The 24,707-nt window shown below is 40.8% G+C and overlaps 2 gene segments (V, D, J or C); both read right to left on the bottom strand.

Moving 5' to 3' along the window:
* Nucleotides 1-20,827: 20,827 nt before the first annotated feature.
* On the bottom strand, nucleotides 20,828-21,854 carry LOC134482286 (T-cell receptor alpha chain V region 2B4-like). The segment is given in 2 exon segments: nucleotides 20,828-21,255; nucleotides 21,806-21,854. Coding segments are annotated over 2 exon segments (477 nt in total).
* Nucleotides 21,855-22,033: 179 nt separating this feature from the next.
* LOC134482200 (T cell receptor alpha variable 22-like) lies at nucleotides 22,034-24,332 on the bottom strand. The segment is given in 2 exon segments: nucleotides 22,034-24,009; nucleotides 24,184-24,332. Coding segments are annotated over 2 exon segments (348 nt in total).
* Between the last annotated feature and the right edge of the window lie 375 nt (nucleotides 24,333-24,707).

Genomic DNA, 24,707 nt, shown 5'->3' with positions numbered 1-24,707 from the left:
CTTTGTTGAATATAAAGTCCAGAAGGCTTTTTATCATGGAAAGCTTTACTTTCTCCTTAACTATGGTGGGTAGTGTTATTGATTTTATTAGGTTGCCTGTCATTCATGGTCTTTTAGGACTTAGGATGCATTTGTCCGAAGCTCTCCTGGCTTTCAAACTTTCCTTGAGACATTAGCTGCTATTCTGATGGGTTTTCCTGTATTTGTGATTTGAGGGTTTTGTTTGTTTGTTTGTAAGTTAACTTTCAATACACTTTTTTTGTTCCAGATCTTTAATGTTTTAACTGTGATATGCCATGGGGATATTTTTGTCTTGTCTGGTCTCATCTGGATGATCTGCGTGCTTCTTGCATGTTCGTGAGTATGTCTTTCCTTAGTCTGGGGAAATTTTCTTCTATGATCTTATTGAAGATGTGGTCTATGTCACTGATTTGGGATTCTTCTCCCTCATTTTTGCCTATCAACCTGAGGTTTGGTCTTTTCACAGTGCCCCACAGTTCCTGCATGTTCCTTTCCTGTGTGTTTCTAAATCTTCAATATTCCTTCTTTATGTGGCCTAGATTTTCTGCTAGAAAATTTTTAGTCCTGGCATTTTGTCTTCTGCTAGATTCAATCTACTTGCAAGGATTCCCTTTGAGTGTTCTAGTTCAGTTATTGGATTTTCAACTCCAAATTCATTTCAACCTGAGCTCCCCTCAATGTTTCTACCTCTTCATTAAATTCCATTTTCAATTCCTGAATTGTCTTCCTCATTTCCATGAGCCTATGTTTATGTTTTCTTGGGCACCACACAGGCATTTATTCACCTAAGTTATTTTTCCTGACTTTAATTGATCTGGGATTTTTCATGCATTTGTCTTTTCTAAATGCCTAGAACTCTTTGATGAAGTTTATAATTGTTCTTTTAAATCCTTTGTCCTGGATTTATTAAAGTAATTCTCATTGGCTAATGTTTCTGTAGGACTGGTAGGTTTTTAAAATGGAGATGATGGCTTGATCTTTTATGTCATTTGCAGTTTTGCAATTGTACCTGGGCATTTGGTCTTTTGCTAGTTCTGTGTCTAATGTGGGCAGAGCAGGTTGTGACAGGAGAGAGGATGTATGAGCAATGTGGGCCTAGAGGTTGAAAGTATCTTAGGTGGAATGAAGTCCGGTAGGTAGAAGAGCCTGGGCTCATGTGCAGGAGGTGCATCATGTTTTAAAACTTGAAGAAAAGATGTGCTGTGAAAAACATCCTCTGGCATTATCTAACTGAAGGACATGTCTTACCATGGCCATTTTTTTTGGATTGATGTTAGTGAAGGGAGAATTGAATTGGAGAAATAAAGGTACTAAAAGTAAAGAATTCTTTCTGTATTTCCAGTAACTTCAAAATAAAACATAAATGAGCCTCAAACCATCTTGGTCTAAAAAGCACTGTTAAAAAAATAAAAGAATTTCACTTAAAATCAAGTTACTGAATTCTTATGAGTAATAAATAATGTTTCAGAAAAGTAAGTCTGTGAGTGCAGGCTCCTTGCATGACCCGCAGTACTAGAATCCTACTGCTCCCTTTCCTAGCTGTAGCTTTGAGACTCATATACAGTAAGTCGTGCAGACCTATGTACATGAACAAGTAACTGACTGGGACAGAGAATGAACCTGAAAAGAATCAGTCTTCTGGCTAAATCGTGGGGATATTGTCCATGATACCACTTGGAAGGAGGCTCAGAATACAGGGTAATTAACAGTTTGCAGAAAACAGATGACAAGGAAGTTTCTGTCCTTATTCTAAAGACCACGGCTTACATGCAGATGTCTAAGAAGGCACAGTGGTCGTCAACCTTAGATGTAGTGTTGTGTGGAGATCTTTCTTCTTTTGACACTGTGGATTTAAGCCTTTCTGTCTTGTTTTGTATTATGGTGTGTGTGTGTGTGTGTGTGTGTGTGTGTGTGTGTGTGTGTGTGTGTGTGTGTGTGTGCGCGCGCGTGCGCGCGGACGCTCTTTGTATTTTGTTTGTTTTCTTTTCTTTTTGTTTTGTCCACAGTAGAATATAAGATGAAGAGGAATCTGGACACTTCCCAAGATCTTGCCTAATGAGTGAGGTTCTGTGTAACTACCATGGAGGTCAATGCCAACTCCTTCCTGGAATTTCAGAGTATCAGGTATCCATTTCCTGTGTCTTTTCTTTGCAACACTGGTTAGAAAAGTAAAGTTTAAAAATTGCAAATTTAAAAGCATTACATTCAGATGACACAGAAGAATTTCACCCATGGTTGGGGTCTAGGAAGCAGCCCTGAGGGTTTGTGTCAGGGCTGCAGGTGCCTGCCCCACACTGTGCATCTGTAGCACAGAAGTATACAGCAGTGTCTGCAGACTGAGCAGCAGTGATGGACAGGGAGCTGCTCTGGCTGGAGGTGTCAAGGGTGGCTCTTAGTCTCCCGCTGTGCTTCTCTCTCTCATTGGAACGTATGAACACTAGCAGGGCAGGACCTTGGTCTAACTTCTGTCTATACCACTGTAGGACAGTTAAGGATGTCTTGTAACTACAGTTCACCGTGACATTTTCACCCTCATGGATCCTCAGGGCCCAGGGATTCTCTCCTGCTACTTGACTGTTCATCCCTACGTAGAAAGAGAGGACAGAGAACAGTTAGTGGTTACATTTTCAAACTGTATTTCCATATTATTATATGGAAATATAGTAACCTCACATGCATGTGGGCTATGAAGTTTGCTGTCCCTGTTCCCCTCCCTGGAAACCCAAACTCACTTGTCAGTTGCAGCCACAGTGTCACCATCGACACCCCCAGGAATCTGTGCATTCTTCCCTATGAAGATCAGATCCAAAAGGACGAGCTCCAGGCCTGCTCAGGTTGGTTGGTTTCTGAGTATCTGCCTTGTAGATCTCAGAAGTGAGTTCAGACACCACCATCCCCATTGCCCCTCCCCTTCTCTCCTCAACCATATGTCCTCCTCCCTCCTTTCCCCCATTTCTCTGATTTCAAACCAGAGTCTGCATCTGAGTCAAGATCTGAGGAAGAGGAACCCTGACATCTGCTGGTGGCCCCATCTTCTTGCTAAGAGAGCATGGCTGCAGTGGGGAGGTGTGTGCACTGCTGGACTGCAATGCTGTTGTAGTCTCTTCCCTTATTGAACTCTTGTTAGATTTCTGAGGTCCTGAAGGGAGACAGAAGGCAGGAAAGGAGACTAGAGGCTGATGTCTATAGGCTGGGCTGTTTATTCCAAAGCAGTAAAGGACAGACTCTCTCCCATAGAAAATTGTCTGTGTGGGGAAAGGGTGGCAGTGGCTCCTTATAAGGATGGGGTGAGGATATTGTTACATCTACAAGGACCTAAGACAGTTCTGCAGTCTTTCTTTCCCTGGGCTTCCCAGGACTCAGCCAAAGGGTTCCAGGTCAGCTGCAGGTGCTAGGGAAACTGCCATTATGCAGATAGAAAAATGATAAGACAGCTCTCATGCTGAATTATTTTCTTCCTTTCTGTGATGACCAATAGGTAAGAAAGGTCATTTGTAAAAAATCCTGACTTGTGACCAAGGAGTTCTATCAACCCTTGTTCAAGCTTAGAGTGAAACTGACATGTGAGTCAGGTCAGAATTCACAAAAGTTCCTGAGGGCAGCATTTACAAAACACCTTTAAGAGCCTTAGTTGAAGTTCTTGCAGTTATCACAGTCTCTGAGAATGTGTATGTGCTCTTCTGTCAATGCTGTGTCTTGTACTGAAATGAGGTTGTCATTAGGTTAGCGAACAGCAGAAATGGGATCTGGCTGTGATGACTAGAAAGGAAATTCACCGAACCAGTTATGCTTCAGAATTTCATGTAAAGACAGAGAACTAGCATCTTTGATTTATTGTTTTACTACAGGATAAGGACAGAAGCATGTGACTCTTCAGAGACGCTCCTCTGAGTGTCCACTGTCCCTCTGAGCTTCAAACTGTGCGGGACGTGCTTGCAAAGCTTCTCACACAGATACAATCACCAGTGCAGCTCCACTGTCAGCTCCCCTATCAGCTTCGCCTTGCTGCAATTTCCACTGCTCCTACAAATGAAATCTTTCTCTTCTTCATTATCGTTTTGATTGTCATCTTTTCCTTCTCCTCTTCCTTCCTCTTCCTCTTCTTTCCCCTTTTCCTCTTCCTCCTCCTCTTCCTCTTCTTTCTCCTTTTCCTCTTCCTCCTCCTCTTTCTCTTCTTTCTCATGTTCTTCCTCACTCAAACTCTGGAAGGAATCCATCTGAATACATGGCCATGTCATGCGCCCATGTCATTAGCATCATTTGCTACTTCTGCCATATGGAGCTAGAGAAGGGACTCAGGAGAAAGGGAAGCCACCGATAGCTTGACCTTCTGTTTCCAGCTCCCCATGACTGTGAGAAAATAAGCGTTTCTGGTATACTCCACTCTGTGTCAGTGATAAGTTGTTTTGGCAGGAGTGGAGGGGAAGGGCAAATGGAGAAATCTGGTCAAATTGTGTTAAGTTTCAGTTATGTGACATGACTAAGTCTAGATAGTTCTTCCTAGAGTTGGCCCTGTAATTAACAATTCTTAATTAATTACAGAACTTGTTTTAAAAATGTACATATAATGCTAAATGTTGTTACTGCAGTTGGGAAAATTTTATCTCTGAGAAATGTAAACCTGACTAACTTAAGGGACAAATATGGTGTAAAGGAGGAACAAAGTTCTCAAAAAGGCACCAGAGGGAAAAGAAAGGCAGTAAATCATCAAGAAGGTAGAGCATGCCAGGAGCCAGGAAACTGAGAGCATGAGTCTTTGATGCAACGGAGGGGAAGAGCCAGGCTGAATGTTACACATAACACAGATGCACTGGCCACTTTCTATTCAGTTCACGGAATACTTGTTTTTGAGTGACCACTACAGAATTCCCCAGACTGCAGTGAGCCTCCTTGTCTATTCCAGAAGTAACTGAAACATTCCAATGCAATTTAAGGCATATCTTATAGCTCTAGACACTATGACAAAAATGCAAGGATTCCATATAAATAAGGGATTTAGGTAATTGTAAATATATTTTAGAATAAAATCATTCCTTAATTTTTTGTCAAACTGAATTAAAGATATCCTATGTGCAAATGCTTGAATTCTGCATGTGAAACTGTTCTAATATTTTAAACAACAGAATCCTATCAGATAATATAATACAAATAATAATTTTAATAATAACCTTATAATTGTCTAGTTTCATAAATTTATATTAGTGTATAATATATATTTGAATTATATATGTGTGTAAAATTTATGAAATTTTTTTGTGTTAATTGTCTCAGAATAAACAGAAATACTTCTCAACATTGGGAAACCCTATGAAAATAAGTGTAATATTTGAAACTTGAATTGGAGTGCTGGAGGTATATTTTTGCTACTAACTTGTATAATGTGCTCTGAATAGTTCATGTGTGATAATACATAAGAAATTGTTCTAAATTTTTCTCTTCTTAAAATTTTCTTTTGACCTAAACGTGGTCTCATGTAGGGAAGATTAGATGGGCTGCCGAGAATATTATGTACTTTGTGGCCATTCAATGAAATATTCACAGATGTCCTTAAGCTGTTCATTTTATGTGAAGTTTATCTTTAAGGTCCCATGGCTGATTTTTTGTGTGGATAGTTTACCCATTGGTCATAATAAGATAGAAGTTACCCACTATTGTACTCATTATTGTATCTGGGCCAGTCTGTTTCTTTATATCTAATACACTTGACTTTACAGAATTGGATGCACTGACAAATGGCATACATACTTTTACAACTGCTCTATGTTCTTGCTGGACTGTTCCCTTTGTCCATGTGTCTTGTGTTTTCTGACTGGTTGGGGCTTAAAATCTGCTTTCTTTAGATACGAATCGAGCTGATTCTGCTTGCTTTTGAGCTCCATTTTCTTAGAATAATATCTTCCATCCTTTCACTTTCAGTATGTGTACACCTTTGCCAGTGAGGCGAGTGTCTCACAGGTAGCATCCTGCAGAGCATTTATTTTTAGTATGAGCCAAACTCCTAATTGATAAGTAGGACCTTAACCCTTGGGGTAATTATAAAGTTATGTCATTTTATTTTTTAAATGATTATTTCCATTAATTTTGTTCTTCATCCTTTGCTCATATTAAAAGCTTATTGGCTTACTGAGACAATGGTTTTATTGTTCATGAATTTATCTATTCTTTCCAGACATCTCAGGCGAGTCTTCTTCACCTATGTACAAAGTTCCCCTAGAATCTCTGTGATGGAGCCCATGCTCCAGAACTCCCTGAAAGATCAAACTGAATCAAGTCAGCAGCTGTACTACATCCACACCCAGCCTCTCTGTCTCAGTCTGCTTCCCTCAGTTATTCATTGGCTAAAAAATTCCCAAGTTCAGATTTTCCTTCTCAGAAACTCAATCTAAGGCACTGTGTTATTTCTTTTAATCCTGGAACAAATATTGAAATATTTATCAAACCTAATCACATAGTGAATAACCCTAAATCAGTTTCTTTTCTGTAGCTGTGGGAAAAAATCTGAGGCCAAAAGTAACTTATGGAAGACTGTATTTTGTCTTAGGTTCCAGAACAGTCCATCTTAGTGGAGGAAGACATGGCTGCAGGCAAAAGGCACAGCAGCTACAGCAGGAAGTAGAGAGTGAACTGGAAGCAGGATGATGCTGTAACTCTCGAAGCCCAGCCCCAGGGACTGACTTCCTCCAGCACAGCCTCCTCTCCTGCATGGCACTGCAAAGTGTGCTACTACCTGGGAACCAAGAGTTCAATATGTGAGAGTATGAGGAACATTCTCAACCAAACTACCACAGGCCTCGTAGTAATATAATCAATAATCAAATTGGAATATTATTGTGGATTCTTGCCAAAAATGTCATAAAGCCATAAATTATAAATTAAGAGGCTGAACAAATTTCTAAGTATTTTTATTCTACTGCAACTTTTTACCCATCTTCAATGTAGTACTTCTTCGAGAGAACCTGTGTTAGATTTTGAGCACTTACATGGCAGCTCACAGCTATCTTTAACCTTAGTTCCAGGTGTCCTGATACCTTCACACAGATTTAGAAAAAAAATGTAGAAAACAGAATGACTGTCCTTCCCTTTACATCTATCTCCCACAGGAAAACATGTTGTGTTGTAGCTATAGGCTTTGGAGTGTTTCAAATTATTCTTCCATAGTTTGGAAATATTGATTGAGAGTCTCCAGTTCTAAACACTGAGCATGTAAAAAAAAATCCTGATTATGTTATCCATTTAGTATTTATCCATTTAGTAAGTGTGTCTGTGAACAAAACTAAACAGAATACCCAATCTGTCCTATCCAGGTTTTTCATAACTGATGTACTACAAAACAGTGTCTTGAGCTAATGAGGAGAGAGAAGTACATTACTAACTCTAAAGATCTGTTACCATATGATAGCATTTTCATGTAATAATACTTGATAAAAACCACAACTGTTTAATTTATTTGTGGTAAAGCTTTAGCAAGCATTAGGGTGAATATGCTAAGTAAGGGGACAATTCAGCACTTCCATTTAAAAAGCAAGAAATGGAGATACTTAATAGTGGCAGAAGCCTGTAATCCTATGGTCAAAAAAGAACACACATGGTACATACTCACTGATAAGTGGTTATTAGGAACAAAGCTCAGAATATCCATGATACAACTTAGAGACCACGTGATGGTCAAGAAGAAGGAAGACCAATGTGTGGGTGCCTCAGTCCTACTTAAAATGGGAAACAAAATAATCATGGGAGTTAGAGGGCAGGAAGGATTTGGGAGGAAGAGAGAAGGGGGAGAGGGAAAAGGGGGACAGGATTAGGTGTGGGAGGAAATGGGAGAAGATATACATAGGGTCAGGAAATTGAACAGAGGTGTGTAGCAATGGGAGATGGGGAACTGGGGGTAGCCACCAGAAAGTCCCAGATGCCAGAAAAGCAAGACTCTCCCAGCACCCAAGGGGGATGACATTAGCTGAAATACACAACAAAGGGAAAAGAACCTGTAGAGACCACATCTAGGAGTTAGGCATGGCCTCCGGTTGAAGGATGGGACCACCCACACTTCTCAAAATTTCAACCCAGATTTCTCCTGTCTAAAGGAAATACAGGGGCAGAGAATGGAGCAGAGACTGAAGGAAAGGCCATCCATAGATCTCTGCCCGTCATGAGGATCCATTACATATGCAGCCACCAAACCAAGACACTTTCTGATGCCAAGAAGTACTTGCTGACAGGAGCCTAATATGGATGTCTCCTGAGAGAATCTGCCAGAGCTTTACCCATACAGATGGGGATGCTTATAGCCCACCATCAGACTGAGCATGAGGACCCCCAATGGAGGAATTACAGGAAGTACTGAAGATGATGTAGGGGTTTGCAACCCCATAGGAAGAACAACAATATCAACCAACCAGATCCCAAACAAAGGATACACATGGAGCGACCCATGGCTCCAGCTAAATATTTAGCAGAGGATTGCCTTGTCTGGCATCAATGGGAGGAGAAGCCCTTGTTTCTGTGAAGGTGTGGTGCCCCAGCATAGGGGAATGCTAGGGCAATGGGGTGGGAATGGATGGGTGGGTGGAGGAACTCCATCATGGAGGCAGGGGGAGAGAGGTGGAATGAGATTTTCTTGGAGGGGAAACCAGGAAGGGCCATAACATTTGAAATGTAAATAAACAAAATAACCAATAAAAACGTAAAAAAAAGTTTAGGCCAGCTTAGGCTTCACAACAAAATCCTATATCAAAAATAAATACAGCAAAGCAGTGAATGAAACAGTTAACTGAGCAACAGACAAAATGCAAGTGAGAGAAAATCTTGCCAGCTTCTTATCTGACAGAGGATTAAACACCACATACACACTCACATGCTCTCATGGGAACACACACACACACACACACACACACACACACACAAACACACACACACACAAACACTGTCTATTGTTGTTCAACAATAAAAACAATTAATCTAAGAATGGGCTTTGGAGTAGAACACAGCACTGAACATCCTTAGTCATCAGAGAAATGAAAATTAAACTGTATGAGATTTTTGTCACATCCCATTTAGAATAGCTATGATCAAGAAATCAAATGAGGACAAATACTGGCAAGGATGTTGGGAAGTAGGCAGCCTTCATCACCATTGCTGGAAGCATAAATTTATGTAACATCTATGCTAATCAGTGGGGAGGGGGTTTCAGCAACCTAAAAGAGGAAGTGTTATGTGGTCCAGCTATGTAATTCCAGGGCACTTATCTAAAGGTCCATATCCTACTACAGAGATTCTTGTTTAACCTTGTTTATTGTGCTCTATTCACAATTGCTAGGGAATAAACGCAGCCTAGATGTTCATCAACAAAAGAATGGATAAGGAGAGTTTGGTAGAGATGTCTCTCAATAGACAAACGGACAGATGAATGAATGTTATTCAGCAATAAAGAAAATAAAATTATAGAACTTGCCTGAAATGTACGCAATTTGAACATACTATAATAAGTGAGTTATCTGGGCTCAGAGAGAATAGCACGTGTAAATCTTAGCTTCTGGTTTTTATCTGTATTCACTCATGTGAGTAGGAGTTTGTATGTGTAGACACCAGGACATTAGAAAAGTCCCAATGAGAGGGAAAGGGAAGCATAGGAAGAAGAATGGGAAGGGAATAAAACACGAGATACAGAATTGGAAGAGGAGATACCAGGCACAAGGAGTCTTAGGTGGGAATGAGAAATAAGGAGGTAATGGGGGAGAAAACTTCAGTATGGGTCGACCGTAAGTAAATATGTCTGGATCTGCCATAGGGAAACCTGCTACTTTGTAAGCTGCTTTTTTAAAAATTAGTAAACAATTATTATTAAAATAGTTTTTAAAAAAATCAATGAAGGCTGAGTGCTGTAGAGTTGACAGTTGTCTTTATGGAATGATATGTGGTGACTCTTGTGGCCATGTGCTCGTCTTGCACCTCAACAAGATATACACATTACAAGTGTATAATTGTTTGATAACCATTGGCATGTGAGAAGAGAAGAGTGGAAAATATTTAACCAAACCAGTAGTTTGCCTTTCCCTTAATGATCACTTATTTTTAAGATGTTCCACTTTACCAATCAACTCCTCTTTACAACACTTGCACATATGCAGAATAGACATAGAGTTTCTTCTCTGTGTGGTCTGTGCTCTCTGTTAGATCTTAGCAAGGCAAGGTAGGTTTGGGTGTAGGCTGCAGGTGCCTGGAGAGCACCGTGTGCTCACTCACTGCACAGAAGTAGAGAGCAGAGTCACTGTGTTCGGAGTCTCTAATGTGCAGGGAAACATGCAGGCTGGCTTTACTGAACTGAGCTGTGAATCTGCCTTCTTTCTTTTCACCATTAGAGAAGATGGACATCAGGGCCTTGGGGCCTTCCCCAGAATGCTGTCTGTACCACCAAAAGTACTCAAAATTACGATCACTAGAAGTGCAGTTGAGAGAAGCTATGGATCCCTCTGGGACAATGAGGGATTCTTGACTCTGCTGCACCTTCTCCTGGCTGCTCACCCCTGTGCAGAAAGACAAAGGTCATACAATCAAGACTAGATACATATGGATGCTAACATTCCATTTCCATGGGACTCTGACCCCTAACAAGAGATTAAGAACATCTGTGTTTCTAACATTAGCCTGGAATAAGCAACAACTTTGCATATCACACCTGTATCCCAAAGAAATTCCCAAACTCACAGTTTAATTGGAGCCACAGGACCACTAGTGAAACACTCAAGGATTTCATTCTCTCCTCTTCTCTCTTCACTGAGGATTTCAGATTCTCAACCCTGAACTCATATAATCACATACAAGTTTCCAAATCTCCTACTTTAGGAACCATGAAAGCAGCTTAGCTAGCAATCAGAAAAGTGAGTCTTCACCATCTAAACAGCACCAAACCTTTCCTCCAGCCCTCTCTCTACCCCTCCCTCCTCTTCCTGCCCAACCCTTTCACCTTTCTCTCCCACTTGAGAAATTTACTCAGGACCCCTGTAAAACACTGCCACCTTGTGGGCTCATGACAGTTACCAAAAAAGAGTCAAAGTGTAAATTCTTCTAATGTAACTACTAATACAAGTGAAACTCCTTGATAGTTCAGCTGGAGTATTGAAGAGACATTTGCCCCAAATCAGGATTGGGAGTGAGGTGAGCTTGTGTGTACACACTTAGCAGATGTCTCCTTTCTCAGTAATAATAAGTATAGCACACAGGCAGTCAGTCAACTGCTCTGAAAAATCACTATGAAACATCAGCCATGGAAACGTAAGGGAGGGTCTTATCTACAGCACAATTCTAACCTTGTCACTCCCATTCAAATACATCTTCAAGGCTTACAAATGGCTGGACAGACTCTTTTCTACACAAGAGCCTAGAAAGACCTGGAATTCTTCATTCCATTTGGAGCCAAGAGCACACTTGTGTGTAAACAACTTTACTTGGCTTGGAGCAGGATAGATGTTGAGCACCTGAACTCTAAATAAAACCTAGGCAACTTGTTCATTTCTCTAATTTCTTATTATCTTCTCTTGAATAAAGTCTTGCTGAGTAAAGTTGATCTTTGAATGTCCTAGATCTGGTTTCTCTCACCCTCCCTCTTTCTGACTCCCTGCCCTCTCCCTCTCTCCTCTTTCTTCTTTCTCTCTTTTGCCCTAACCCTTTCACTTTATCTCAATCTCCATATCTAACATAGTCATCAAACCAATACATACCAAGGGAATATCTGTGCCGGAGCTGAACTGGGTCCACATAGAAACAAGTCAATAAACAACTGACCTGCAGGACTCTGAGGCCTCCACCTCCAGGAGAATAAAGGTTGTAGATGCAAGCAGGCAGTTTGAATCAATACAACTAGTAGCAGGTGTTGGTTCCTCACTTTGGTAAGCTGACATTGTGTTAATTATTTTTTTAGGCATACTTAACTACAGGACAATTTGATGAAAGATTTACTGGTGGTGAAAGACTCCCCCCCCCCATGAGTGTTAAGATCCATAGACTCAGAGCTGCAACAGGTTTGAACGAGCTCAGGCACGCCCAGATACCCAGGGCCAAGTCACCATTAAAACTAACAGACCATAAAAGGAAAAGAATGCAGAACAGACCAGGAATATCGGATCTGACTCACAGGCCACCTGGCAGGAAGAAATAAGCCCCCATCCCCCGACATTCAGGACGCCCCAGCCTGCATGTACTCTCTTACCATGTTGCAACCTCATTTGAATATGATTGAAACCTGCCAATGTGTGTAGCTATACCTTATTACCTCATCATGTGAAATAGCCAATCATATGTGAACATGTCTATGTGCCTCATTTGAATCCACCAATCCCTGTAACTATGCATCTGCTTCTGTATGCCCGCTTCTGCTTCCCCAAACCCTATAAAAGCCCCATGCTGGAGCTGCTGGGCACGCAAGTCCTCCAAAGAGACTGTGTGCCCGCAGGTACCTGTGTTTTCCAATAAACCCTCTTGCTGATTGCATCCAGTGGTCTCGGCTCAGTCATTGGGCGCTTGGGTCACCTCCTGAGGGAAAGGTCCTCTCCGGAGGTCTTTCAGTGGTAATAAACTCAATCCTACACACACAATAGAACATTTATAACTCTCACTGAGGCACAAAGTAAGGTAAATAAAGATTGGATATGACAACATTGAACCTCTTGGTAAAGTACCTGGTACACCTTCTATAATGATGTATTCAGTAGAATGACTAAAAAAACAAGCTTATGGTAAGGGTTTGGACTTGGGGAATGGATTGGTGTGGTCTCTGGCTACAGGTAGTTCAAAGGTCACCAGGCTATTAACCAGTTCTGCTCCCAGAATTCCATACAAATAACAGATTTTACATTCATTCCTTTGTAGGAACAACCCTGTGTATTTCACATTCCAGGATTCCTGGGAGATATCAGTGAGCACTAGGACTTCTATGCCTGCTAAGCTGTCCTATGATCGGCTTTGAGATCTTGCCAAAGCTGGTGCATGAAAAGCTAAGCATCCACAAAATACAGTTCGACCAGACCCTTCCTTCAACATCAACAAGTACAAAGGGAACAGATGAGGGAAAGATGTACATACTGAAACTGTTTTCTTCAAGAGTACATTATCCATGACAATAATAACAGTGTACATTTCTCACTAAACATCAAGCCTGAGGACTGGGATAATCAGAATGACACATGCTTAACATTCCAGAGGGGATTTAGGCTCAAGAGGATGTGAGTTAAGTCCTGCCTGTGACATAAGGGGAGACATGTCTCAAAAACTCTGTAATGATGAGAAGAATGAAAACAACAAGGCATGGGCTTAGGAAATGGCTAAAAGAAGCATGGAACTAAACTTGAAGCACAGTCTGTAAGATACACACCTCCCTGTGAGAGACTTGTAATAAAATGTGTATAATTAGATAAACAGTTTTCCCTGAAGAGCTGGAGAATGGCCAGCACACACAGCACTTCCTGCACCACAGTGAACCTGAAACAAAGCACCAAGTGTGTGGCTGTCAGGTGAAAGGAGGGATATGCAAAAGAATGGGAGTTGTAAAGTAAACAACAGAGCCAGATAAAACCTCAAAACACTAAAGTTTAAACTTCTGAAAGAAAGTAAGGATCCTAACAGTGGAGTTGAAAATGTGAGAGGGGAGAGGAGACTTCCCTAGGTTGGGCTTTCAGCAAAGAGAAATAAAAATCTGGATAAGATTCAGAGATGTACAATCTCACACTCTGCAAAGACAATTGAAGATAAGAAATCTTTGATCCTCACTGCAAGCAGAAACTGGAGAATGGGGCCTCTTCCCTTATGAGCTTGTTCATTGGGGCCATGGAGGGGAAACTTCTTTAGAAAATTCTTATTCTTAATATCTAACCTCAAGAGACAATCCAATCTTTATACAGCCTGCCAAATATGCCTAACATTTCTTGCATGCACCCTTCCCTACCTAGAAACTTACCCATACCCACTACCAGGGACCAACCTTAGACTACTGAGTCCTACTTGTGTATTGGCCAACCTCTCAGTTTTGTCAAAGTGGTAGATCCTGCGTACCAGCTCAGCCTAGTCTATCATCACAATATAAACAGCCAATTAAAGAAGTCTATATGCCCAACTATAATGACAAAAAAAACCATAAAAGTATTAAAGATCAAGACAGTATGTTCCACATCCACCAAAACCAGAACTACCTCTATGAACCTCATACCATAGAACTTAAAAGAACCATCACAAAATTCACTAAATAAACCAAAGAGTTTAAAGATGAAACAAGGTCACAACTCCATGAAGAAATGCTCAAAGTCTTAGTCATCAAAAAAATGCAAATCCAAACAACCCTCAGATTCCACCTTACACCAATCAGAATGGCTAAGTTATAAAAACTCAGGTGACAACACATGTTGGCAAAGATGTGGAGAAAGAGGAACACTCCTCCATTGCTGGTGGGATGGCAAACTGTTACAACCACTCTGGAAATCAATCTGGAGGTTCCTCAGAAAATTACAAATATATCTACCTGAAAACCTAGCTATACCATTCTTGTGCATGTACCTAAAAGATACCGCACCACAGGGGTACATGTTCTACTATGCTCATAGGGCATTATCTGTGACAGCCAGAAGCTGGAAACAATCCAGATGTCCCACAACAGAAGAACAGATACAGAAAATGTGGTTCATTTATACAAAAGAACACTATTTAGCTATTAAGAATGAGGACATCATGCGTTTTGCAGGCAAATGTATGGAACTAGAAAATGCCATCCTGAGTGAGGTAACTCAGACCCAAAATGATATGCATGAAACGTACTCAGTAATACGTAGATATTAGCCAAAAACAAAACAAAACAAAAACAAAAAAAGAAACAAAACAAGAACAACAGCAACAAGAAAAAAACACAGAATACCTAGGATACAATCCACAGAACTCAAGGTTTACAAACAAAAGGTATAAACAACCCAGGTGACAGCAAATGCTGGCGAGGATGTGGAGGAAGAGGAACACTCCTCCATTGTTGGTGGGATTGCAGACTGGTACAACCATTCTGGAAATCAGTATGGAGGTTCCTCAGAAAATTGGACATTGAACTACCTGAGGACCCAGCTATACCTCTCTTGGGCATATACCCAAAAGATGCCCCAACATATAACAAAGACACGTGCTCCACTATGTTCATAGCAGCCTTATTTATAATAGCCAGAAGCTGGAAAGAACCCAGATGCCCTTCAACAGAGGAATGGATACAGAAAATGTGGTACATCTACACAATGGAATATTACTCAGCTATCAAAAACAATGACCTTATGAAATTCATAGGCAAATGGATGAAACTGGAAAATATCATCCTGAGTGATGGTATCCCAATCACAGAAAACCACACATGGTATGCACTCTTTGATAAGTGGCTATTAGTCCAAATGCTTGAATTGCCTTAGAAGCACAGAACACATGAAACTCAAGAAGGCTGACCAAAATGTGAATGCTCCTTGTTTAAAGGGGGAACAAGAATACCCTTGGCAGGGAATAGGGAGGCAAAGTTTAGAATAGAGGCAGAAGGAACACCCATTCAGAGCCTGCCCCACATGTGGCCCATACATATACAGCCACCAAACTAGAGAAGATGGATGAAACAAAGAAGTGCAGGCCGACAGGAACCGGATGTAGATCTCTCCTGAGAGACACACCCAGAATACAGCAAATTCATAGGTGAATGCCAGCAGCAAACCACTGAACTGAGAACGGGACCCTCGTTGAAGGAATCAGAAAAAGGACTGGAAGAACTTGAAGGGGCTCAAGACCCCATATGAACAACAATGCCAACCAACCAGAGCTTCCAGGGACTAAGCCACTACCCAAAGACTATACATGGACTGACCCTGGACTCTGACCTCATAGGTAGCAATGAATAGCCTAGTAAGAGCACCAGTGGAAGGGGAAGCCCTGGGTCCTGCTAAGACTGAACCCCCAGTGAACGTGATTGTTGGAGGGAGGGTGGTAATGGGGGGAGGATGGGGAGGGGAAGCCCATATAGAAGAGGAGGAGGAGGGGTTAAGGGATGTTGGCCTGGAAACCTGGAAGGGGAATAACAATCGAAATGTAAATAAGAAATACTCAAGTTAATAAAGATTAAGAAAAGTCTGCTTTTCAAGTGTCAATGCTTCCATTCATGAGTCTGGCTTTCAGGTCTAATATATTTCTATGGAAGCTCCTTCTAGCCTTCCTTTGGTCTTAGTAGGTTTTTTTCTCCTTATTGGAATTTGTCTTCTCACAAAGCTGTTCTTTCTTACTTTTGCCACATCTATTTCCTATTTTTTGTTCTTTTTTTAGTTATGAATGTAGTCTATAAATGTGAGCCTTTGAACAAAACCTTTGTTTCCTAACATTCAAGTAATAAATGGTGAAATCATCTGAACTTTCCTCATGCACAAGTTTGATAGTTCTTTCATAACATGAGATTAACACTGGGTTCCCATATTACACCCTACCTATTAAAATAACATTTTCTTTCCTTTTTATTTCATAGACATATACTTTAGTACAGACTGACATGCATGTGCATGCCTTTCCCCAAAGAACAGGTCTCAAATCTAATGAGAAATAGTTGGTTGCTCCTTAAAACAGCCATGTCACTACTAAATCAGTGGGCATATCTTGTTGGCAGGTTGATCATTTAACACATAGAAGGATACACAGCCAGAGTTCCAATGATGATATATCTCCCCTAGCAGCCTTCTACCTAGAAGGAAATATCTTACATTATATATGAAATATGTGATCTCTTCAGCAGTAGGATCCCATCAATTATGTTACATAGCAAAGAGGAATGACAATACTGTCTGTTGCTGTGGAGACCTGTGGGACCTCCCTGAGCAACAACTCACATGAAGGAATTACACACCTAGCTTTGTAAATATCATTTACAATCCTAAGGCTTCATGAATTGATATCTATTGCTTTGTATACATGCAATACTATTCACCTTCCATTAAGATGTGTTTTTCTTCCAGTGGCCCATTATACACTCCTATGCAGGAACATCACTTTAAACAGAAAAATCTAAAGATAGAACCTAGGATCCATGTATGAGAAATTACATGGCAGTATATGTTCTGAGTGGGGGCATACTCCTCTAGTTTGATTTTTGTCCTTATCATTTATCATAGCAACAGAAATCAAACTAGGACAGGTATAATAATGAAAGATTCTTCCCCTTGACTCTCAGAATCAGGTGAAGACCTGTATGATAAAAGCTTCAAGTTATTGAAGAAAGAAATTAAGAGGATATCAGGAGATAGAAAGATCTCCACTGTTCATGGACCAATAGGAAAAACATAATAAAAATATCCATCTTACCAAAAGATGCAACCAATCTAAAATATTTAAGGCAATACCCATCAAATTTCCATACAATCCTTTACTGACCTTGAAAAAATCATATAAGGTTCAAAATTGAAAAACAAAATACACAGGACAGTCAAAACAATCCTATACAATAAAAGAGCTTCCAGATGTATCACAATTCCTGGTTCAAGTGAACTACAAATCTATAGTAATAAAACTCACATGGTTTTGATATAAAAACAGATACATTGATCAGGGCAATGGAATCAGAGACCCAGAAATAAATCTACACACATATGGACACTTTGTTTTGTACAAAGAAGCCAGAAATATGCAATTTAAAAAAAAGAAAGAATTTTCAACAAATGGTGCTGTCTAACTGGATGTTGGTCTGTGGAAGAATCCAAATAGTTCTAGACTTATCACCCTTCACAAAACTCAATTTCAAGTGCATCAAAGATATAAACATAAAACCAGATACACCCTCTCATAGAAGAGATAGGGGGAATACGTGTGAGTTCGTTAGCCTAGGAGATAACTTCTGAACAGACCCCCAATAGTGCAGACACTAAGATCGACAATTATTAAATGGGACTTGGTGTAAATCAAAGGAAACCTTCAAAAGGACAGAAGTGGAGCCTGAAGAATGAGAAAAGATTCTTACACACTTTACATCTGACAGAGGGCTAATATCTAAAATGCATAGAGAACTCAAGAAACTAGACATCAACAAACAAAATAATCCAATTTAAAAATGAGATTCAGATAGAAACAGAGAATTCTCTATAGTGGAATCTTAAACGGCCAAGAAACACTTAAATATTCAACATCCTTAGCTATACGGGAGATACAAATGAAAAAGACTCTGAGATCCTATCTTAAACCTATCAGAATGACTCAAAAACATGTCACCTCATGCTGCCAAGGACATGGAGCAAGGGGAACACTCCTCCATGGCTGGTGGGAGTGCAAACTTACACAACCACTATGGAAATCAATATGATTGTTTCTCAGGAAATTGGAAATCCATCTGCCTTAAGACACAACTATACCACCGGAACATCCAAAGGATGTTCTATCCTGCCACAAGGGCACTTGTTCCACTATGTTCTTAGAAGCTTTATTCATAATGGCCAGAAACTGGAAACAAATTAGTTGTCCCTCAATCAAAGATTTGATCAAGAAAATGTGGTTCATTTACACAGTGGGTTACTACTCCTCTGTAAAAGAAAATGAAAACATGAAAATTTCAGGCAAAGGAATTCAACCAGAAGCAAAAATCATCTTAAATGAGGTAACCAAGACCCAGAAAGACAAACACGGTATGTACTCACGTATAAAAATAGATTAGCTAAAAAGGATAATCATGAGATAAGTCACAGACCCAGAAAAGATAAGTAAAAAGGACGGCACTAAGATGGATTAATGTATCTTCCTGGGAGGAGGAAGTAGAACATATCTAATGGTTATACTGAGGGTGAGGTAGGATGAGAACAGGAGCCATCATGTGTTGAGTGGGGGAGAGAATATGGTAAGAGATAACTGGAGCTGGAATGCATTTCAGGGACAATGTAAAAATCTAGTGTAGTAGAAACTCCCAGATTCTCCTAAGGTGACCCTTGTGAGGATTTCTAGTAATGAAAGTTACAAAGCTTAAACCAGACATCTTCTGAAACCAAGAAACTTCCAGTGGTATCACTGGGAAACCAACTTGTCACAAAGCCTTTGACTTACAATCTATCCTGTCTGCATGATGTGCAGAAGCACTGGAGGCACAGAAATTGTTAGAAGGACCAACCATTGGCTGGCCTAATTTGAGGTTCATGCCAACAAAGGAAGTCAGTGCCCAACACTGCCTGCATGACCAGGATGGGGAAGTTAAATACCCCGGAGTCCTAGGATAGAAGAAAAATCGATGAAGTGATTCCTAGTGATATTCTGCTATACATGTAGATCATGCCTAGCCCAGTTATCATGAGAGAGGAGTTCTTCAGTAATTGATGTGAGGAGATGCAGAGATTCACAGGCAAACATTAGTCTGAGGGATGACTCACATTGGCGCTCTCCACTGGGTTCCTCACATTGGAGCCAATGTCTGAGCACAGTAGGGGAGGAAGAGTGGTAGAGCCAAAGTAGTTGAAGGCACCAGGAAAAAAATGGCCCACAGAACCAACTAACCAGGGCTCTGAGGGGCTCACAGGGACTGAAGCAATAATCATGGAGCTTGCATGTGTCTGTTCTTGGTCTTCCACAAATATATTAGGATTCTTAGCTTGGTGTTTTTGTGGGATACCTAACAGTGGAAGTGTGGGTGTCACTGTCCCTTTTGACTGCCCATTAGATCCTTTGCCTCCTATTGGGTTGTCTTTTCGAGATCTGATATGGAGGTTTCTGCCTGGTTCTTTTGTAACTTACCATTCTGTGTTTGATTGCTGTCCCTGGAAGGCCAACTCTTTTCTCAAGGGAAGTGGACAAGTGTGTCTGAGGAGGAGGAGAGGGTGGGTCAACTAGGAGGAATATAGAGAGGGAAAACTAGAGTCCGGAGAAATTGATGGAAACATTAAACTGATGTAACAACTTTGGAAATCAGTGGGAAGTATTCTCATGAAGCTAAAAGAGGAAGACTTACAGGTTCCTTCTATGTAATTTCTGGATAAATATATCTGAAGGACATTGTTGCATCTCACTAAAGAGATACATGCTCAATTCTGCTTATTTCCACTCTGTTCAAAATTGCTATGGAATGAAGGCTTCTTAGATATTCATCAATAAAGGAATGAATAGTGAAAATTTGGTGGATATGTATATATGTGTATATATATATATGTGTGTGTGTGTGTGTGTTTATGTGTGTATATGTGTGTGTGTGTAATTAAGCAATGGAGAAAAATGAAATTATAGAATTCCCATGAAAATACTGTAATGAATTATTCTGTCCTCATATAGAAAAGTGTATATGAATCTTAGTTTCTAATTTTTATCTCTATGTACTCATGTGACTATGACTGTGTGTAGAAAGCTGCACATAAAGTGAGAGGGGGCACTCAGGGAGACGACTAGGGCGGTAATGGAGCACAAGGTAGAATGGGGAACGAGGAAATGGTAGAGGGGACAAGCTTGGGAATGGGTCAACCAAAAGTAAATGTGTATGAAACTGCCATAGAGAAGCCTGCTACATTGTAAGCCAGTTTTCAAAAATTAGAAAACAAATATTTTTATTGAAAGATTTTTAAAAGCACAGGGCTGTAGAGTTGATGGTTGTCTTTATGGCATGGTATGTGGTCAGCCTTATGGCCATGTGTTTTGTCTTCCAGCTCAACATCATATGCCCTTTAGTAGTGTGTGCATTATTGTATAATCATCCACATGTAAGAAGAAAACAGTGGAAAATATTTACCCAAACTAGTAATGTGCCTTTTCTATCAGGATTACTTTTTTTCTTAATGTTAAAATATGTTCCAGGATAATCAAGCCCTCTCTATTCCTGCTTATAAGTCCCACAGCATATAGAATAGAATGGAAACAGAACGTCTCTGCTGTGTGGTCTGTGACCTATGTCAGGGCTGGTACTGTACACTAGGTTTGCATGCAGGCTGCAGGTGCCTGGGGAGCACTGTGTGCTCACTGCACACAAGTAGAGAGCAGAGTCACCAGGCTGGGAGTCTCTGATGTGCAAGAAAACATGTAGGCTGGCTGTATTGAGCTGAATTGTGAATCTGCCTTCTTCCTTTTCACCAGTGGAGATGATGGACATTAGCTCCTTGGGTTCTTTCCCAGGATGTTGTCTGTACCATGCGAAATACCGAGAAGTACTATCACTGAAAGTGCAGTTGAGAGAGGTCCTGGCTCCCTCTGGAACAGTGAGAGATTCTGGGTTCTGCTGCACCTTCTGCTGGCTGCTCACCCCTGTGCAGAAAGACAAAGGTCACACAATCAAGACTAGATGCATATGGATTCTAACACTTTTCCATGGGCTTCTCACTTCCTAATTGGAGATTTAAAATACCTGAGTTTGTCCCCCGCCAGCGGGGACCCAGTTATTTGTGGGGGTTGAGGGGGACCCATACCTGAGGGAGAAAGGGCGAGAAAGAGGAGCGAGACCAAGCAGTGTCCTTGCCAAGGTCTGTTTATTGAGAGGAATGTACAGCATTTAAAACTCTGAAGCAGGAATTGAAGCAGGAACTGAAGCTTAGGGTGGCGGGAGTACTGGGAAGTGCCCAAGGACATAAAGTGAATCTCTAAACTGCAAGATATTCTCCTTAAACAAGGAGGCAACAGTCTTCTGGGGACAAGTTCTTTGAAAAGGTCAAGCCCTTCTCAGGAATCTGCTCAGGGCAGGACTCTAGCTTTGCTTAGTTCGGAAGTCCGGTCCCAGACGTGAGTTTCTACCATTTGCCTGGAGCAGGAAAGAACTTTACATCTCACACCCGGATCCCAAAGGAATTTCCAAACTTACCATTTAGCTGGAGCAACAGGACCAGTAGGGAAACACTCAAGGATTTCATTCTCGCCTCCTCCCTCTTCACTGAGGACTGAAATACTCAACTCTACGTTGGCAACTAGAAAAGGGATCTTTTCGTAACCCCAGAAGCACCAAGCCTTTCTGCCTCCCTTTCTTTGCCCCCTCCTCCTCTTCCTGTACTCTTCTTCTCCCCACTCCACCCCATCCCCCACTTCTCTCCCTCTTGAGATCTTTGCTCAAGATCCCAAAGAAAACACTGCCATCTTGTGGACTCATGAAAGTTAGGACGGGGTGGGGGTGCGGGGGATAGGTGAGCTTGTGTGTTTACACTTAGCAGATGTTTTCCTCTTTCTCTGTAATAGCAGGTTTCACTCATAAGTAGTCACCTGCACTAAAAAGTCACCTATGAAAAGTCTGCAATGGAAATCTGAATGAGTTTGGTTTTTCTTTTTGTTTTTTTGTTTTTTGTTTTTGTTTTTGTTTTTGTTGTTGTTGTTGTTGTTGTTGTTGTTGTTTTTTGGACAGCATAACTCTAACTCTTATCACCTCGGGCATCTTCATTAAATCCATTTTTCAGTTTAGTTTTTGTTTCTGAGTTTTATTATTATTATTCATTCTCTACATTTCACATCATGTAAACCAATTCCATTCATATCCAGGGCACTTCGTATCCATCTTCCTCCCTTGTAGCCTCCCCCCTCCCCCCGCCCCGGCCAAAAGCAAAATAAAAACAAACAAAAATAAACAAATTGAAATGAAGAAGCAAGGGTTAGGATGGCTGCTATCTTTGACCTCTCTGAGGTGACTGGATCCTTATGTGAATGTTGACATAACTTTTTAACAGTCCCACACAAATCTTATTGACCCTTAGGGATTATTTATTGTCTGAGAAGCCCAGATAATATATATTTTAAGGAAGTGGAGTTACAATGGGGATGAAGCCGAATGAATCACAAGGTTTCAGTTAATCTGTGAAGCTCTAGAAAGAAAATGAAAGGCCATCCAGTTGCTGTTGTAGTCACACAGCCGCTGTTCCTGAGGGAAGACAATGGAGAGATGATGCATGGATGACTCCCAGTTCCCTACAGAGACAAGGACAGGCCAGAGTTTTCAACTATGGTATATAATCAGTCAACCCTCAGAAAATAAACGAGTTATCTAGTTCACATTTAATTATTGTATAATAAATCAGTCCCCTACTGTATGATATTTAGAATGTTTCCACACTCTTTTCTTTTGAAAGCAGTGTTTTAATGAAAAGTTTTGCATATAAGGTAGAATCAATGGCTACAAGTGTTATTGTGACATAAATTGCAAATACATCTTCCTAGTTTTATTTTATCTTTTGGCTCCTAATTATGACATGAAATATTTGTTTTCCACTGCAGAATTAAATGTATTATATATTTAAAATATCAAGACATTTCTATAATGTCTTGATCTAATAATAAGATTTCTCTTGCCTTTCTACCAGTTAATTTATTAGATGAATTAATTAATTTATCAACGTCATATTGAGCAGATTAGCTCAGTGTTGTCTTGTGCTCTTTAAACAAAGGATGAAAACAGTTGCTTTCAGTTTCGAATTTTAACAAATGACCCAAATGATTCTCCAATATGTAAGAGAGGTTTATATTCTATGACATTAACATAAACTGAAAAAATAAAGGGGCATATTTTGATCATGCATGCTGATATTTCTCAGCATTTAGCATTCTAGAAGTCAGTGTCATGTCAGTCAGAATGTAAGTGGGAACTACAGTGGTATTTTTATGTTTCCTCACATCTTTTAATTTGTGGAGATCTGATGAAGCCACAGCTGTGCAAAGCCTCCTGCTGAGTCTGCCTGTGGCAGGGGTTGTAGCTCCACAGCCAGCTGCAGTTTGGGGCCAGGCTGCAGGCTCACTGGGAGCACTGTGCATCAGCAGCACAGAAGTAGGTGCCTGAGTCCTCCAGCTGGGCACCACTGATGTGCAGGGTGCTGTAGCGCTCCTTAGAATCGAATGTTGACTTTAACCTCCCATTCTCCTTTGTTCCTGAAGCCAGGTAGAACAGATGGATGAGACTGCCCCGGGGATCCTGTCGGAACCACTGCACTGATGTCAAGGCATTAGAAAAATCGCATCTCAGAACAGAATTGTTTCCCTCGTGGAGACTCAGGGCTGAAGGACTCTGCTGGACATTATCTCCTCTCACCCCTGTTGGAAACAGACAAGCAAACCAGAATCAAAGAGAGGTATCCACCCCACCAGTTAAATACCCAGGAGATATCATGAGGAAGAATGCACAGGAGAGTTTCATCTACTTTCTCCCCCTCCACCTCCCACATTTCTGGAGAATCCCTAATAGGAACTTAGCTTAGCACAACTCACAGCAAATCTGCACCCACAGAATCCCCAGCACAGCTCCCAGGTTCCTCTCCATGGCCCCTGTCCACTTGCTGGGATGTCTTCTCTCCAGCTCTGAAGGGGGTCAGTCTTGTACCCAGACAACTTGGGCTCACAGACTACAGGTTCTCTCTGAGTCACTGAGCTTCCTCATTCATCTGAACAAGGAACTCCACCCACCTCCACCTCATGACTCTGCACTGTAATTGCTCCAGGACTGTGGAGGACATTGATGTAGAGCCCAGGACACTGTGTTTCTAATGTAACTCGTAATATAAGGAGTTTGAGGGGGTGAGGATGTTTGAGGAAGGAGAATGCATAAACACAGAATGCTGGTGGAAAAACTAATCACTCGTGTGTGTGTGTGTGTGTGTGTGTGTGTGTGTGTGTGTATGTGTGTGTGTATGTTCATTCACATGTGTGTGATATGAATTTTATTGGAATAATTTCAGTTTTTTGAGTTTGGTGAATTATAGACATAAACCTAACAGAAATTTTTTAAAAAAGTA

The sequence above is a fragment of the Rattus norvegicus genome, chromosome 15 (genome assembly GCF_036323735.1).
Source record: "Rattus norvegicus strain BN/NHsdMcwi chromosome 15, GRCr8, whole genome shotgun sequence".
NCBI lineage: Eukaryota > Metazoa > Chordata > Mammalia > Rodentia > Muridae > Rattus > Rattus norvegicus.
This window is presented reverse-complemented; position numbering and strand designations above follow the sequence as displayed.